The sequence below is a fragment of the Rhinolophus ferrumequinum genome, chromosome 25 (genome assembly GCF_004115265.2).
Source record: "Rhinolophus ferrumequinum isolate MPI-CBG mRhiFer1 chromosome 25, mRhiFer1_v1.p, whole genome shotgun sequence".
NCBI classification, from domain to species: domain Eukaryota; kingdom Metazoa; phylum Chordata; class Mammalia; order Chiroptera; family Rhinolophidae; genus Rhinolophus; species Rhinolophus ferrumequinum.
The window spans coordinates 3,863,317-3,880,531 of record NC_046308.1 but is presented as its reverse complement, the minus strand read 5'-3'; the positions used below and the strand labels follow the sequence as shown (position 1 = coordinate 3,880,531).

Genomic DNA, 17,215 nt, shown 5'->3' with positions numbered 1-17,215 from the left:
TCACGGAGACGCTGAGAGGACGCAGGCCTGGCCTAACTGCAGAGGAGCTGCCCATGGGAGGACATCCTATTACCTGGACCCCGAGGCTTCCTGGAGAAGCCGTAAGATGGCTTTTCTTTCATGACCTTCTGTCATGCTGGGTCTCAGCTCCCACACCCCACATAAGAACACAGGATATGGCGAGGCCAAAAAGGAACACCCCCGGAGCCATGGATAAGGGGTTCATACCACTATATTCTCGCTGGGGGGTTGGAGATACAGGAAGCAGGAGCCACACGATCTGCAACCCGCCATCTGCTTCTCTGCCAACCAATCCACCACCTAGCGCAGCCACGGCAGTTATATCAGTGGCTAATGGCTAACTGGTTACAGCTGATGGCCAACTAGTCACAGCTGATGGCCGTCTACTACCCGAGCCAGCACCTTTCCACGTGAGGGCGAGAGCCTGGAAACTGCTCTCTGGGACTCTGTCCCCACACCTTCCTTAGCTTTCTCAAGAACACAATGGCCAGGAGACTCTCTCCACCACCCCTACGGGTACCCAAATAATGCCAATAAGATTCTCAGTTGCCAGACCAGGGAGAATCCCTCCGCGTTCCTATCAAACCCATTCTTTACTCCTTCCTTCGGCCGACTCCCACGCAGGTGAGTGCGGTGTCCGTGCGTCTCTGAGTTTCTCTCACACAATCTCACTGCTGGGAGGACTGTCTCCCTGGCCTGTTTCTCCCTCCCGATCCATCGATCACTCTTGCCAGCCAATGCCACCTGTTTCAGAAAACCAGCAAATGGCCTTATTGGGCATCAGCACCTTCCTTCTCAGAATCCCTGGCCTCCGCACTGACTTTCGTCCAGCCACCCCGGGCTCCCAAGTGTCTGTGGCCGGTCTTGCCACCCAGGCTTTGTCCACACAGGTTCCTTCCGCTCAGCCCACCCTTCCCCAAGAACTACTGCCATAGAAATGGAGGGCGAGGGGGTGGGGAAGCGGCAGGTGAAGATGACCAGCAGGCCAAGACTTGTTCCCACCCCCAAATACCTATCACTCTCGTCTGACCACAGCTGAGGGAGGTGCCATGGGACCCTGGGTTCCTGGGTGACACCAGCATGTGTGGCCAATCCCTGGTGTGTGGTGTGGCCAGCACCACCTGACCCATCCTAGACTCCAGATGGGGGTGCCTGTGCCCTGAGTGGAGGGAAATCCTGCCCAGGACAGGGCCCTTTGCTGGCCCAACACTGCCACCTGCCTGCCAGCTTCAGTACTGCAACTGGGCCAGGCTGAGCCCTGGAGTGGGACATGAGGCCCACTGCACAGATTGAGAAAACGAGGCTCAGAGGGCACTCAGCGTGTCCGCAAAGTCACACGGAATGTCACCCCCAGGCCTGGAAGCCAGGCCCTGTGTGGCTCCAAAGGCCCCTGATCGTTTTACCTCATGGCACATACTTAAGAGGGTAAACTTGGGGTGAGTGTGCAGGGAGGCTGGTCAGTCTCCTGAGGATACAGACCCCACTTCCTCGACCTCCCCAATCTATACCCCAGGAAACCGGGGTCCTGGGCCGGCCCAGACACTGGAGGTTGGAGGTTGGGCAGCTTGGAGGTTGGGCAGGGGATGACTTCTGCCTCCAGCACACCCTGGTTCTCTGCTGCCCCCAAATCCTGGGGTCATCTCTGGAATGCTGAATGTAAGGCTGAAGTCCAGTCTGGTGAGAGGCAATGGCCCCCAGGCTGCGGCCATCCTGGTGGTGACGCCCCGTCAGAGAACCAGAAGGCTGGTTCCAGGCTGATCAAACACCGTCCCCCCTTGTTCGGACGTGCCACACGGCCTACTCACGAGCTGGCTGGGCCAGGCGGGCCCCTCTCTGGGTGTCTGGGGTCATCTGTCCCTGGGCCACCTGGGCCAAGAGGCTGAGGAACAGTGACGGTGGGTCCAGGATGACTGGACCCCCAGGCGTAGCATGACTTGAGCAAAAAGAGAACCCCTGCTTTGCAGACTGTCTTGTGGGGTTCACCGTCTTAGACCTCCCCTCCCACAATCCTCAGTGCCCAAAGGTCCCAGGCCCTGGAAGCCAGGCCCACCCCCAGGAGCAGCCCCAGCAGCACTGCCTCCCCGGGGTGAGCAGCATCTCCGGCTAACAGTCGTCTACACGTCCGACCAGTACTGGGGCTGAGGTGCAGCCCCTCTGTAGACAGAGCTTGAGTGGGACACAAGCCTTCACCCCACAATGCAGGGCTGACCTCTGCTCCGAGAAAGGCATAAGGCCACACTCAGATTAGTGACACCCTGGCGGTGAGAGATGGTTATGGGGTTGCCCAAACCTGCCACCTACAGGGAGCCTATAGGCAGGGGTGGGGGCGGGGGGGCCTTCCTCGCTCTGGATAAACAGGCAGCAGGACCACTGAGGGCCCCACAGCACACACCCCATGTCTGCCTTGCCAGAATGCCTTCCCACAGTCTCCAACACCCTGAGTGGTCGTGAGGGGGCACAGGTGGGCAGTGAGGTCTCCCAACTCGCACTTCAGAATCAGGCACCCAACCTGGCAGTGGGGCTGAAATCTACACACGTGAGCTGGAACTAGGTGGGTGCACCAGGCCGGCGGCAAGCTTTGGTCCAGGATGGAGACGGAGAGGCTGAGGCAGGCAGGCCGCTCGCAGAGGGGAGCAGGAGGGTGAGGGTTCCAGAGTCCACTGACGCCCCTCACAGGCAAAGGGCAGCTGGGGTCCACGGCATAAAAGCACGGCCTTTCTGAAGCTGGCTGGGTTTTCAGGGAGCATGGCAGGCGTGAGAGCTCCTTTCTGATACGTTATTCCAAAACCAGTGAGGAAGTTGGCAGCTGCTTCGAGACCCAAGCGGGTGAGAGTTGATCTCTCTTCTGCCTTGTGACAGCGAGGGACGGTTGGCCCCTTAACGTGACTTGGGCGGGAACGACACCAAAAACATTTAAGAACCAATGATGGCATCTCGGACACCCTCGACCTGAGCGTGAGACTGCTCAGTACCCTCGCTGTGGACCCCCACGGGCATCTCCTTTCTGTGTGTGTACTCACCTGCAGAGGGGCCCAGTCTTGTGAGCTAGGGAGATGTTCCCTTGGCCCCCCAGAGTGACACTCCCACTGTGCCCAAACCCCAGCCACCTGCCCTCTTGGCTGCCCAGTCTGAGATAGAGAAGAAGTCTCTGTAGCTCGAGTATAATTCGCTTTTTAATGAGAACAACATGTGTAAATGACAGAACGCCACTGCCGTGCGCAGATGGCAGTCACAGAATACCCATCAAACTCATTCTGCCCAAGGAAGGGAGGGAGGGAGGACGCAGGGGGCTCGTGAGCCGGAGGCCCCGCCCCCTCGGCCCGGGGGACAAAGGCGTCACCGACTGCCTGCCTGCACACGCCTCTTGACCGGTAAGCAAAGATCGAAAGCACAGCAGCAATAATACTGGGTAAGTCCTTCCTTGCGTAAAACATCTGAATTAATTCATTGAAGGTATCAAAAATATACCCTGTAAACCAATACATCATTTACACCTGCCTTTCTTTCTCACCGCTGCGGCAACGATGTGTGAAAAAAAAAAGTCCAGTTCCTCAAACAGCCACTTGCCCCAGGCCGCACCTGGCCCTTCTGCCCGCCCGTCTGGCCCGACTTGGTTTCCAGCAGTCTCATTGGCTGGGGCAGCCTGTGGGGACCGGGACGAGAGCGCTGGGGGCTGGACAGGGCCCGTGTCCTGTCTGTCCAGAGCGCTAAGCGGGACGGAGGCGGAGGGAGGGGGCGGGGGCTGCTAGCTCAGTTTAGACTTTGGTTCCAAATGCATTAAGGGGGGAGGCAGTGGTGTGGGAGGTGCGTGGTCGTCCTGCTTTGGGTCCCTGGCCGCCCCGGCTGTGTGCGTCTGGCTGGCACACGCCTGCCCAGCCCCCTCCCTGGGCCCCTCCCCTCCCGAGCACCAGGTAAACATCCCCTGAGTAAGGTCACTGCACAGGGCCAGCCCGGGGCGGGAGTCCTAGTTAAGGCTTTAGACAGGCAAGGATGCCGGCTCTGGACGGACGGACGGACAGACGGGTGCGCAGGCAGACTCAGGGGCCCCTTTCTTGGCCGGGGGAGTCGGCGGCCGCCCCCACCGTCCTGACAGTCACTCGCTGTCGGAAAGAGTCTCGTACTGCGAGCAGAGCAACGGCTTGGGCTCTTCGTCCCAGGCATGATGGGGACCGGCGAGGGGCCCGCTGCCAGTGGGGAGGCCTGGCGGGGGCGGGGAGGCCATGACACCCGCCTGTAGCCGCATGATCAAGGGGTTGTAGGGGAACGGTGTGGAACCTGCCGAAAGACCGGAAGAAACACTCAGGAGGCCCCCGTGAGCCAGGCAGCCCGCCACGGGCCCAGCCCCCCACCACACCAGAAACTGGGGCCTTGCACTCCTGTGTCTGCAGCTGGCCCAGGCCTTCTAACTTCTGGAAGGCTACTCCGTATGCCCGCCTCGCCACCTCCGCCCCAGCAGGTGCCTCCTGGCACGCCCTGTCCTGCCCCTGGGGACCCCTTCACCTACATCACATCATGTGCTCCCCCACTTACATCTCCAGGGGCTCCACCAACCTGTGGGATAGAGCCCTGCCAACGACCCTCTCCACTTCCAGAATCCTCCACCCTCCCTCTGACCAGGGCCAGAGGCCAGCCTCCGGGGACAGCCCTACTCACACCCTTTCCTCCCACCTGGGCCCTCATCAGAAGCTTCCTGACTCCGTGGGCCAGGGCCCAGCGGGCCAGGCCCCTGCCAGTTCTCCTGAATAGGCCTGGCCATGTGCTCCTTACACAGTAGGTGCCTGGGCTGCTGGCCGGACCCAGTGCGGGCCTCAGCATTCTGCGGGCCTGCCTGCCTGACCACCCCGATGCCTACCTGCAGATGAGGGTCGGTCCTCCCACACGCGGTTGGTGAGTGGCGTCCGGCGGTTGCAGTCGCCCTCTGAGTGCACCGAGGAGACGGAGGGAGGCCGGTCCCCAGACGCCAGGCCCGGGGCCGGGGACTTGGCTTTTCGGCTGCTGGGTCTGCCAGAGACTTTGGCTTTCCCACCACCACCTGCAGGGGACACAGGGGAAGGGGTACAGTTGGACAGGTAGACAGAACTCACACGGCTGGGGGGAGGGCGGTGGGGGAGGGGGCGGCCCTGGCTGCCTGCCTCCCAGGCTCCCTGAGGAGGGAGAAGAGCAACTCAACCAGCCAGCCAGGGGCCTGGGTCTCAGAGCTGCGTTTCTCCTGGGGGACGGGTTCCACTGTCTACAAAGCCCCTCAGGCTGCCCTGTGGGCCCCCAGCCCCCCAGGAGCTGAGATGCTGAGCATGAAGCCTCAGGTCTCTGGCGTGACCCTGACATTGCCCCAGGACTCTTGGGCTGGGTGGGTGCAGGTAAGCCAGGACCCGCGAGGCCAGGCCTGGGCCCCCCTGGGTCCAGAAACTTCCTGAGGACACAGGGTCCAGGTCAGACACACAGGCCCGAGCGCTCTTTGCCTGGCCCTTGCTCTGATATGCAGAGTGTGACTAGGGACCTGGGCAAAGAAGGGAGACCCCTCGGCTTCCACGACTCATGAGAGTTTGGGGCCAGCAAACAGACTCTGGTCTCCTCTCATCAGCCCGAGGGCCAGTCGTGGACCCCAGCAGACGCTGAGCCCACGGACGTGGCAGCCACGAGCCCAGGGGTTCCCCCGATCCACACAGAATTGGTGGGACCTCGCTGCAGCCCTATCTCCCCCGAGGAGACACAGACGGGCCAGGACACGGGCATCCGTGTCCAGCAGGGAGGAGGCGGGGCAGGGCTCGGGCAGCAGTGCGAGTGTTTTTAGAAAAGCGGCAGCTCCTCGGGCCTGGTGGGCAAGGGGAATCGGGGGGACGTGGACACTCGGGGTGCCTGCCCAGCGTGGGATTAGCCAACTGTAGAACCACGTCAAACACGCACAAAAATAGTCAGAAGCTCCAAAGCTGGAGGGGGGTTGGTGAGAGGAACGCGGAGGCGCAGGATTAATGACACTGGGTGGGGCAGGCGGGGCGGGGCGGGGGCCGAGGCGGAGGCGGCCTGCAGACCTGGCGAGCTGAGCGCGTGTTCACTCCGTCCGTCGGCAGCGGTTATGGGCATAGCAGCGGGCAGGCTGGCACTGGCATTCAGAGCGTTAAAAGCATTGGCGCCGAGCGGGGGCTCCTCCCACTGGTCATATTTACCCATGAGCGCCTTTCTAATAATGGCCTCCAGCCCCATGTTGGTGCTGGCATGCTCCTGCACGGCCTGGCTTCTGCAGGTCATGAGGCCTGGGAGAGAGACACACACACACACACACACACACACGAGGGTCCGAGGACAGTGGGGGGGGGGAAGCAGAGAGGGAGAGAGGGAGGAGAAGAGAGAATACACAGTGAGCACATTTCGGCAAAGCAACACGTTTCTTCGTATCCCTGGCCCCTTGGTTTCCTGCAGGTGGTGACGGAAGTGGGGTGGGCGGGGCAGGGCTCCCACTGGTGAGGGCCCTGGGAGCGCTGAGGCGTTCCTGGGGGGCGGGCGGTGGTGTTAGGGAGGTAGGATGACATCCCCTCTCCCCCAGCCTCCTTCCTACACGGACCTCTGGGAAATCACAATCCCCTTTCTGCCCCCTAATCCCAGCTGGGGCTGCTTCATTTTTTAAATTCCAAGTGGTCTTAAAAAGATGGAGTGGGGGAAGGTGTGGGAGGACCCAGAGGGCCACCCTGATTGGGGAAGGGGCCACTGGGGAAAGAAGTCAAGCCAGCGCCTGGTATTGGGGGTGGGGGGTGTCCACCCTGGGTCCCCAGGGCTGGCGAGGGGCCGGGGAAGAGACTCAGGGAAGGACGGTGACTAGAGGGTCTCACCACTGCCCCCGACCACAAGGCCTGGGACCCTCAGCCCCACCTGCCCCGAGCGGGGCCTAACTCTCCTCCACCCTCCTCTCCCCACCTGGAGCCACGAGGAGAAAGGTGCAGAGACGGACGGTGGGGTGTGGGGGTCGTAGCCATGCAGTTACGGTGCGTGCAGGGGACAGGGCAGAGCTGGAGACAATTGCGTGACCCCCCGGCCCGGCCGCCCATCACAAAGTGGTCGAATCAACACACTGGTCCCAGACAGGTCCTTCCAGACACCCTCTGCGAAGTCACCTTAATGAAGCCTCCTTTTCTGTTGACCAGGGTTTCTGACCCTTCCCTTTTTTCTTGGGAACCATTCTGGGGACTTTTGCAAACCCCGGGGAATGTGTCTCTTTTCAGAGGTTTTGTTACACCAGACTTTGCCCGTGAAGCCCTAAGCCCACTCTGCCTTCCACCAGGTAATATTTCCATGAATTTTAAAACTTCCGCTCTGAGCGAACGTACAAACACCAAGTGGGCAGACAACGCGTCTTCCTGACCTTAGCTCGTTGGTACACGACCCTGACGGCCTCTGTGAGGCTGGGAGCCACAGGGCAACTTTTAACATCACATTTCCATAGCAACCAATTGCCAACTACATTGTTTTCTTTTCTTCATTTTAGTTTCAAACCCATTCACATAAAGGGACGCCCTCACCACCCTTTTAGCTGTGTCTTGGCCACATTTTATCAGCACTTAAAAAAAAAAAAAAAAAAGCCAGAAAAGGAAAAAAAAAAAAAGCCATGTCCTCAAGAAAAAGCAAAATTACCAGCACGGGTGAGCACTGAAAACAAAAATAGTATTTACGATCTTACACACTAAGAAAACACTGGAGATGTAAAAAAAGACACGAGGAATACAGGCCGTGACAGTTTTGGGTCAGATCAGCGTCTTAGCAATCCCAGACGTGACCGAGTCTTCTACCCAAGGTCACGGTCTGTGATCTGACAGGGCCGCACAGGAAGCCTGACCGTCTCCAGCTACAAAGACAAAGTCTGAAGCTGGGCCTAAGCAGCAGAGACCAAGAACTGGGGAAAATATGTGCGTGTGGACCAAAGAGCTTTTTTTTAAAAAAAAAAAAAAAAAAAAAAAAGGTCAAATATATCTCACGTACAAGTTTTAGCACAAATCTTCATTGTAATCTCTGCAAGAATTTCTACAAACATGTCCACCTCCGTGGCTAGTGCCTATGTCAAGATTTGGGACATTCCAGAAACATTCATTTCTAATCATCTTGTTTTGGCCAACCAGTCCTGTCCCTGTTGCCTGAGCCTCAGCAAAGCTGCCCGTGTCTCTGGATAGACAGACGCCCCGGTCGGTCGGGACGCCTCTGAGAAATCCTGGCCGTCCTGTGTTCACCACAGTCCCAGGGACAACAGCCTCCAGGGAAGGGCGGCACTGCCCCGCTCCCCTGGCCTCTGGCTCCCACTGAAGGACCAGAGCACAAAGACACAGCCCTGCAGAAGCCCGGCACTGCTCCCACAGGGGCAGGCCTGCCCACGGAGCGGGGGCGTCACCCCGTCCGTTCCAGGCTCAGCCCTCACTCCACACTCACCAGGGCACTTCCCTAAAGCCCCACCACGTCCTTCCCTGGAAGCAACAGAAATACAGTGTGGCCCCTACTGGAGGCTGGGGTCCAACCCCAAGGGCCCCCCAACTCCAAAATATCATAGAAGGTTTAAATTTGAGCTTAAAAGTGGGAGTGAACTGTATACCCAGCTCCGTAATATGTCCGCACTGATTCCCAGCTCTCTGGCTTGAATTTTCAAATAAAACGGATGCTCTAACTATAAAGAATGTGCACGTGGACCCCGAGTGGAGGCTGTGAACCCCACAGGCCCACACCCCGCCCCGCCACGCAGACCCCCACCTGAGACCTGGCAGGTGAGCCGCGTAGGTTCCGTCTGTGTAGCTAATACGGCGCTAAACGCCAGAGGCTTGGAATGTCACCCCAAATAGAGCCCTCGCCAGCCCCGCAGGCCCCACTTGAACTCAGGCCCCCATTGTCATGACTCCGGCTGGGTGGCGACCCCAGTGACCTCCAAGCCCACGCTCCCGGGTCTCCTTCTAGGTCCACACACCAGCCTGACCTCCCCTGGGGGCTGCGGCCGTGTAGCCGTGGCAGCACGGTTACCTGCTCCGGTGATGGCCGGCATATTGAAGATCTCTGTCCCGGGCTGGCCGATATCTGGGGGGCAGGGGTGATGGGGTGATGAGATGCTGAGACCACACCCCCCAGGTGCTGGGACACCACGCCCCCGCTGTCCCCCTGTGGTTGAGGCAAGCTGCACCCCTGGGGCTGTTCAGTGCAGACGGGTTCAGCAGGTCTGACCAGGTGGGGCTGGGCCTGAGCTTCTGCATTTCTAACCAGCCTGTTCAGGGTGCTGACCTGCTGGCCCGTGCGCGGCACTCGGCACGGCTCTGGAGGCACCGCCTGGGCCAGTGACTCTCTGAGGTTGCCACCCCCAGCCCAGAAAGAGAAAAGCCTCTGAAATGCCCCAACACCCCTGGCCAACGACGCTTCTTGAGGCTGGACTGTGACAGACCCCTGTCCCTTGCTCTCCTGTGACCTGTGATGTGCCAGGCACTGTGCTAAGGTTCAGGGAGCTAAGCTCAGGTTCAGACAAATGGGGGAAACACCACCAATGGGACACACGGGACCTTGTGGGGCTCTGACCCACCCCTGGTGCCTGTACGGGGCTAAGCACAGCCCCGTCCCTGCCTGTGAGCTGGGCACCACTCTGGGTACCACACTTGGTGCCAGTGTCTACAGCAAAGACAGAGACCGCCTTGGGGCTCCTCAAGTGTGGGGTGAAGGGTCACGGGAGCGGTGGCCGGGATCCACCAGGTTTCAGAAAGCACCCCAGGGGTTTCTGCCACCATGCCGGCCCCCAGACCCACAGATGGCCGCCTTACTGTATTCCGGCTCGTTCCGGTTGTGTGTGTTCAGCTTCTTGTTGATTTCCTGTTTCTTAGACTTGACCATGGCAGAGTTGCTCTCGGTTAGCTTGCTGAAGAAGGCCGGCGGCTGGCTGGTGTTGCCTGGAGATTTGGAGCCCATCCTGCTGCGGGGACAGGACACCCAGGTCAGTTCCCTGGTGCTGAGTTTGGGCCCTCGCCACCTTAGCTGCCTTACCAACTGGGAACCAAGCCTCCTCCTAACCCGTGCTCACACCCCCATCTCACAGGCGCCGTGTCTCCTGAAACCGTCTCGTAGGTCACCCATCCTTGGGCTTGGGGGATCCCCAGAGCCTCAGCTGCCCTGGGAGGCCACACCTTTCTACCTACAACAGCCCCCCACACCCTGGAAATGGCCTCGGGAGCCAGAAGGGGGCTGAGACCACATCTTTCTCCAATGCCAGTGGGCCTGGCTTTTGTCTCTGCCTCTGTCCCACCCTGGGCTCCAATCTGGTCCAGGCACACTCAGCTAATTATTTCTCAGGACCTCCACAAGTGGCAGCAACCAGCAACCAGGGCCCGGCCTGAGCTGAAAGACCCCAGCCCAAGGTCCGGGAAGCTGTCACGGAGGCCCCCCAGGTTTTGACATTAGCTTGGCACTGAAGCCCTTATTAGGGAAGGGGCTGAGTGCTCAGGTCCATGGAGGGTGCTGACGGGCGGGCGGGGCCGTGCGGTACCTGGGCTCCACCGGCTCCCCATCCCGGTAGAGCAGCGGGTATACGGTGCTCCGAGGATGCCCGGGCTCTGCCATGCCCTCCGGTGGGGACACGGGCTCGATACCATCCTCACCACTACCCAGGGCTAACGTCTTGCTCGGCTCTGGAGACCTGGGAGGAGGAAGCGTCCAGGCTGTGGTCAGAGTTCAGAGTGCTCCCTCCCGAGGGGACGCACCCCTCTCCCCATCCCCCACCAAGCCCTGCCTCACTCTAAGCCAGGGCTCAGCATGCTTTTCCTGTAAGGGGCCAGGTAGTAAACATGGTAGGCGTTGTGGGCTGCTCGTGGGCTCTGCCATGTATTCTTTCATTTTTAACACCAATTTAAAAATGTAAAACCACCTTCAGCTCGTGGCCTGTGCAGACAGGCTGTGGGCTGGATTTGCCCCGTGGGCGGTAGTTTGTTGACCCCTGCCTGCCACACCCCCTTGCCAGGTACCCCCCAAAAACATCGCTGTCTTCCCACCTGTGCCTCACTCACGTGGTGCCCCTAACCCAGAATGATCTCTTCCCTAGAGCTGCGGACCCTCCCTTTACTCTTTGACCCTCAAGGCCCCAAGGGTGACCAGGGGTGCAAGGGCGTGTGCCTGCTGGCAGGCTGCTCCCAGATCACATGGCATGGTGTGAGTTCCAGCTCTGTCACTTACTGGCTGTGTCCCTGTGGGCAAGTGAATTCAGTTCTCATGCCTTAGTCTCTTCGTCCGTGAAGTGGGGAGAGTGCTGCCTACACTTCCTGCGATTGTGGTGAGAACCCCAGTTACTGTGTAAGGCGTTTAGCTGGGTGCCTGGACCCCACGGACTGGGAGAGATGTTACGTCTCAGCCGTAGCCCCAGCAGATGCTCCCACCTCCCCGGGCCTCAGTTTCTCGTCTGTGCACTGGCACACATGTGGAAAAGGTGTCCTGGCGGCTGACCAGCAAGGGGCACCCCCCGCATGCTCACCTCTTGCCCCCTTCGCTGTGGGGGGAGCCGCGGGCTGGGGCGCCGTGCTCCGGGGGCGGGAGGTAGAGGTCACTGGGTGGGCGGCGGAGGTCCAGGACCGGGCAGCTGGCTCCAGGGAAGGAGTAGAGGGGGGCGGGGAGGGGCGCACTCAGCTGCTGCGGGTGGTGGCGTGTGTAGTCCTGCGTGATGACCTCCTGTAGGCCAAGGGTCGGGGGGCACAGGGTCAGGCGACAGAGCCTTCTGAGTGGGGCGAGGACTACACTGAACTCTGAGGGCGGAACCCTGGCTCGATGCCGGGCGCCCTGCGTACTTTGCACCCACCCACAGCAGCCCCAGGTGCCCAGGGTCAGGGCTTGGCCAGAGGTCTCAAACCCATGGCCCCATATGGGTGGGGTTCCACGGGCCAGCATGTGAGATGTGAACCAGGGACGGGTGCTGAAGCTCCATCAGCTGGACGAGGGGCAGCTACAGAATCGAGTCGGAGTCTCTGGGATCCCTGATGTGACTTGCCCTCGCCAACCCTGGATCCCTGGCCCACACCACCAGGACTCGGTTTACCCACCAGCCTTCCAGCCCCACCCTGGGCATGGTCCCACCCCAGGTGCAAAGGGGACAAGGAGGGGCATAGAAGGGGTAGTTACACTGATGTGCTGTGCCAGGGTGACTACCCGCTGGTGACCTTTGACCCCCGGGGCGGTCTGCAGCAGTGGGCTGGGGGAGGGCTGGCTCTCAGGCATCGGCCGCAGGTGTGGGAGGTGAGTGGCCTCCCCGCTGAGCTTCCCGGGGCCTGCGGGCAGAGCAGAGCTGGTCAGGGTGCGGGGGGCAGGTGAGGCGTGTGCTTGGGAGGGTGCCGTCCTCAAGTGCCAGCTGTGGCGCGGGGCCAATCCCTCCACGTCTGGGCACCTCACTCTTCCCATCTGTGTGATGGGGCAGCAACTGGCCCTGTCCTGCAGGGTGTGGTGAGTGGGGGTGTAGGGGACATGGAGGCAGGTGCGGCCCTACCTGGCTGCTTGTGCCGCATGTCCCCCTCCAGGTGGCTCTTGTCAAGCTCCTCCAGGTGCTTGGGGAGCCCCTTGTCATGGGTCAGGCTGGGTGAGCTCACGGGGCTGACGGGCTCCACCCCATCGGGGCTGTAACTGCCGCCATGGTAACCTACAGCAGGGCAAGGCCGAGGGTCAGGCCAGGCAGGGACTTGAAGCCAGGCTGCCCCTCCCGGCCCAGCCTCCCCTGCCCTCCCACACTGGCTGGGTCCCCCAGGCCGGAGAAGGGGATCTGGGGGATGAAGAGGGAGGGTGAGCTGGAGCAGAGGCTGCTGACTCGCCAGGGGTGGAGCTGCATCAAGAAAGGAGGGAGAGAGGATGGCAGAGAGAGAGAGATGGAGAAAAAATGAGAGAGGACACAGGAAGACAGGCTGAGAGAGATGGCGACAGACCCAGGGATGGGGAGAGGGCGAGGGCGAGAGAGAAGGAGGGACGGAGGAAGGGAGAGAGAGAGCGCGAGCGAGAGAGAGAAACAGGTGGGATAAGGGAGAGAAGAAACTGGGGGCTGGGGGAGGGAGGTGAGAGTAAGATGGGGGAGGGTGAGACTCTGGGGAAGGGGGTATGGGGCAGCAGTGACAGGCCACCGAGGTCAGTGTGGGGTGCGGCAGGGAGTGACACTCGGGTTCCAGAGGCTCCTGAAGCCCCTTGTCCAGCTAAGAGGAGCCCCAAGCGGGGGAGAGGTGGGAGGCAGGGCACAGAGAATGCCCCTTTTCCTCGGGCATGCTGGGTGGTGGGTTGGAGAGGGACTGGGGGCCAGGGCACCCCCAAGGCTCCCTCACAACCTGGGCAGGACGCAGGGGTCAGGTTCCCAGCTCCTCCTGGGAAGTGGGGTGCTCCCCTCCTCTTCCCTCCCTGTCTTCCTCAGTGGGTATCCTCCAAACCAGAGTCCTCCACACACGGCAGCAGGCAAAGGCCGCAGCCAAGCCCCTCTGCAGCCCACTCCCTGCTCCCCAGACGAAGGCGCAAAGGGGGAGATGGGAGGCGTGGTGGAAGTCAAAATCACAGATCCATTCATTAAAGGAAAAAGCGAAAATCCAAAAAAAATCATGATAAAACGATGTGCAAATGAGGACGTGCCCCCACATCAGAGGCGGCGGGCGGCAGCTGGAGGGGTCATCAGTGAGCGATCGACGGAGACGAGTTTAAAAACCAAATACCAAAACCAACAAAAAATGGGGGAAAAACAAAAAGCAGAGATCTGAAAATATCTTTAGGCCACAAGACGGGGTGGGTGGGCGCGGGGCCGGAAGTCTTACCATCGCGAGGGGAGTCGTTGGCCAGCGAACCTCCTTCTCGCGGCCTTTTATCGTGAGCAATTTGACGCATGATTATCGCGTCTATGAAGGTGGCCGCTGTCAGGGTGGTCTTACCCAGAGAACGGAGTTCCAATTCCTGGATGGAAAAGGGTTTACTTTGAGTCTTTTCCCGGTGCAGGTCTGCGGCCGAGGCGGGTGGTGCCGGCGGGTCTGGGCTGGCGTGGTGGGGTGCGAGGCTCTTCGCTGGGGTGCGGGTGATGGCCGCGTGGCTGGAGCCGGAGCTCTTGCCGGGGGAGGAGGCGGGCTCAAGCCCCGTGCGGGCTTGGGGCTTGGCGAGGAAGGCGTGGCCGGTGTCCCCTCGGGGTCTCTCTGGCCGGGCGACCCTCGGGGTCTCCTTGGGTAGCAGGACGGGCTCCATGAGGGTGGGATAGACCCCGTCGAGGGTGCTGCCCAGTGGGCAGTGGGTTGCGGGTGGGAATGTGGCGGCCGGGCGGACAGGCGAGGAGGTGGAGGTGGACCTGGGGAGGACGGCAAGGGGGCGGGTCAGGCGGGAGCCACAGCTGGGGCCCTGAAGCCCTCAGGGTCACTGCCTCACTCTAATCCCCTGGGGAGTCGCTCCTTGTCCCCATCCCCTGACGGCTCCCAGAACAAATATGCCCTCCTGACCCTGCCCTGCGACACCCTACCCATCATTCTGAAACTTAACTGAGCACCTACTATGTGTCACGCACTCTTCTAAACACGGGGACATAGCCATGAACAAAGTGAAACCCTATCAGAGTGTGGCAACGGCTCGAGGGCAATGAGGGAGGGGGCCGGGGTCTCTCTGAGGAGCTGGACTGTGAGCGGGTCTTACTCAGGACATGAGAAGGAGCCACGTGCAGAACCCCAGGGCACCAAGCCCTCCCTGACTGCTACCTTGGTTTAGACCATCAGCCCCTGGAGGGCATGGCTTGCAGCAACCATCGCCATGTCCCCCACACCCAGAGCAGGCCTGCCCGGAAGAAGGAATGCGCAAACGTGCAGTCTGATTTCACTGGGCAAATGTAATTACCCCCACTTTGCAGATGAGGAAACTGAGGCTTGGACATGAGCTTGTCTGACTCCACCCCATGTAGCCTGTCCACCAGCCCCGCGTTCCCATGAGGAAGTCCCCCGTCCTTCGCTAGCCCTCACTCCTGACTCATCAGCCGCCGATCAGGAAGGACTTGGTTTTCCCATTACAGTTTCTAATCGGCTGTCGCCGGTGTGGACAAAAAGTTGGCTTTTGTACACAACCTCGTGTCTTGCAACCTTGCTCTAAGCAGCCAGGTGCTTCTGTTTCCTGTGACTGCTGGGTACCTGAGTCCGTGGGGACAATGGTTCTGGCAAGCAGTGTTGCCATTTTTCATAATGGAAATGAATTGTGGGGGCTTGATTTAGAGCAGCCAATGAAAGGAAACTTCATTTTGGAAAAAGCAGAATCTGCCATGAAACAGGTACCTGGACAGGGCGAGGTATTGGGGTAGTCTCCAATTAAGCCCCCAGTTAAGCAGCTCCGCCCACAGTCCTTTGGGGTATTTGTCACCAGAGGAGACTGGGGCCCATTGTGAGAGTAAGTGGATTCTGGGGGCTTCTCATCTTAAGAGAACCTCTGGATTTTGTCCTGACCACAGGGCCCTGATGGATTCTGGGGGTGACCAGGAGTCTTTCCTCACAGCCCTCTCTCCTTTCCACAGACCCGACCCCTAAACCAGACCGCCTCCCCACCTACTCAGGCATGCACGCACCCACCCACCCACCTACCTACTCCCCCCCCCAGCAGCTCCTCGTGCATCCACCCACCTGTACCCATCCACCACCCGCCCGCCTGTCCCCTCTGGGTGCCAACCTGGCCCACCTCAGGACCGTGGGCGTGCTGGGCTCCACGGAGGTGATGCCCTTGATGCCGGTGTTCTGCAGCACGCTGGGCCTCTGCTGGATGGCGTCCTGGGTCCGCGGCGAGATGGGCGAGTGCTGGTGGGCGTGGGCGTGGGAGGCGGGGCGGCTGCTGCTGCCGGCCCCACCTCCGCTGCCTCCGCCTCCGCTGCTCTGCTCCGTACCTGCGGGTGACAGGCTGTGGGGTCAGAAGGGCAGGCCTCATGTGACCGGCGGGGCCCCCTGGGCTCGGGGCAGGGGATTGGGTGCCATACCGGGTCTCCAAATGGGCGCATGCTCCACCGTACTGGTGGATGTGAGGAGGGACTTTTCACGCTCTCGCTCCCGCTCCCGGTCTCGGTCCCGCTCCGACGAGGATGTGGCGGTGGGTTTTGTCAAGTGAGTGGGACCCCCTGGAAACCAAAAGGCCTGCAACTCAGCCCCAGGGTCCAGGAAGGGCCTGGATGTGTCTTCTGGGGTGGAACAGAGAGGGCGAGGCATCTGCCTGAGGACATCCCACCATTTCCTCAAGACGCCAGGGTCCTGACCCAGGATCAGGGGTAAAGCTGTTACCTGGGGAGAGCGGGGAGCTGCTGAGCCGGCTGCTGAAGTGCTGGGGTGCGGTGGGGAGGTAAGCCAGGCGGTCCATGGCGGTGGCCGGTGTGCCTGGTGTTGGGGGCACCAGCACGGGCAGGTGTGGCACTTGGGACAGGTCAATGATGCCTGCGGGACAAGGTGGGGTGGGGCTGCAGCCGCGGGGCAGGACAGGGCCCAGGCTCCTGCTGGCTGGACTACGCCATCAGGGGAGTCCTGCGCACCTTCACCAGAATAGCACGTCTGGGCGTCCCCTCCTCGCCAAACACTGGCCCCACAGGACCCTCTTCTGAACGCCAGGTTCAGTCCCACATCCCTATTGCTCCCAAACCGAGAAGCCGTTGTGTCCTAAAGCTGGCACCCCACAGAGTGTGGTCTGCCCTTTTTGTTTTCAGCCTCAATTCAATGCCCACTTTTGAAACACCTGGTGTGACCAGTTTTCCCAACTTGACCTTAACTACCCTGTTTCCCCAAAAATAAGACCTAGCCAGACAATCAGTTGTAATGCGTCTTTCAGAGCAAAAATTAACATAAGACACGGTCTTATTTTACTGTAAGACCCAGCCTTATATAATATAAACATAAATAATACCGGGTCTTATATTAATTTTTGCTCCCAAAGACGCATTCAAGCTGACTATCCGGCTAGGTCTTATTTTCGGGGAAACATGGTAGTACTTGGGCGCTCCAGCAGGATATTCCAGAAGTGACAGAGAATGACTTTGAAATGCACATGCAAAGCAACCTTAGGCTATTTGCAAATAAAGGGAACCAGAGATTCCCACTGCCTCGTGTTTTGGTCTTGTGTTGTGAACGTCCAGGACTGCGTACGCAGAGGATGCACACAGCCGCCAGACGCAAACTCGTGCCCAGCTCCCCACCAGCCCCGTGTGCGTGTGCTCACAGGGCGGCCTTGGCAGGAACGCATGCGCGTGCATGCG

General features: G+C 60.2%; 1 protein-coding gene across 25 annotated transcripts in view; it reads right to left on the bottom strand.

Moving 5' to 3' along the window:
* Positions 1-3,170: 3,170 nt before the first annotated feature.
* Positions 3,171-17,215, bottom strand: part of NCOR2 (nuclear receptor corepressor 2) — a 185,108-nt gene continuing 171,063 nt past the window's right edge. For 8 of the 25 annotated variants that reach the window (XM_033098522.1, XM_033098519.1, XM_033098525.1 and 5 more), the window contains 13 exons: positions 16,254-16,403; positions 15,956-16,093; positions 15,655-15,865; positions 13,785-14,302; positions 12,491-12,640; positions 12,130-12,275; positions 11,489-11,682; positions 10,511-10,660; positions 9,792-9,940; positions 9,010-9,063; positions 6,051-6,272; positions 4,874-5,053; positions 3,171-4,296 (listed from right to left, as the gene is read on the bottom strand). In XM_033098522.1, the coding sequence (XP_032954413.1) occupies positions 4,115-4,296; positions 4,874-5,053; positions 6,051-6,272; positions 9,010-9,063; positions 9,792-9,940; positions 10,511-10,660; positions 11,489-11,682; positions 12,130-12,275; positions 12,491-12,640; positions 13,785-14,302; positions 15,655-15,865; positions 15,956-16,093; positions 16,254-16,403 (2,444 nt within the window). In that variant the 3' untranslated portion in view covers positions 3,171-4,114. The remainder of the gene's footprint in view (positions 4,297-4,873; positions 5,054-6,050; positions 6,273-9,009; positions 9,064-9,791; positions 9,941-10,510; positions 10,661-11,488; positions 11,683-12,129; positions 12,276-12,490; positions 12,641-13,784; positions 14,303-15,654; positions 15,866-15,955; positions 16,094-16,253; positions 16,404-17,215) is intronic. The other 17 variants (XM_033098535.1, XM_033098536.1, XM_033098539.1 and 14 more) reach the window with 13 other exon arrangements.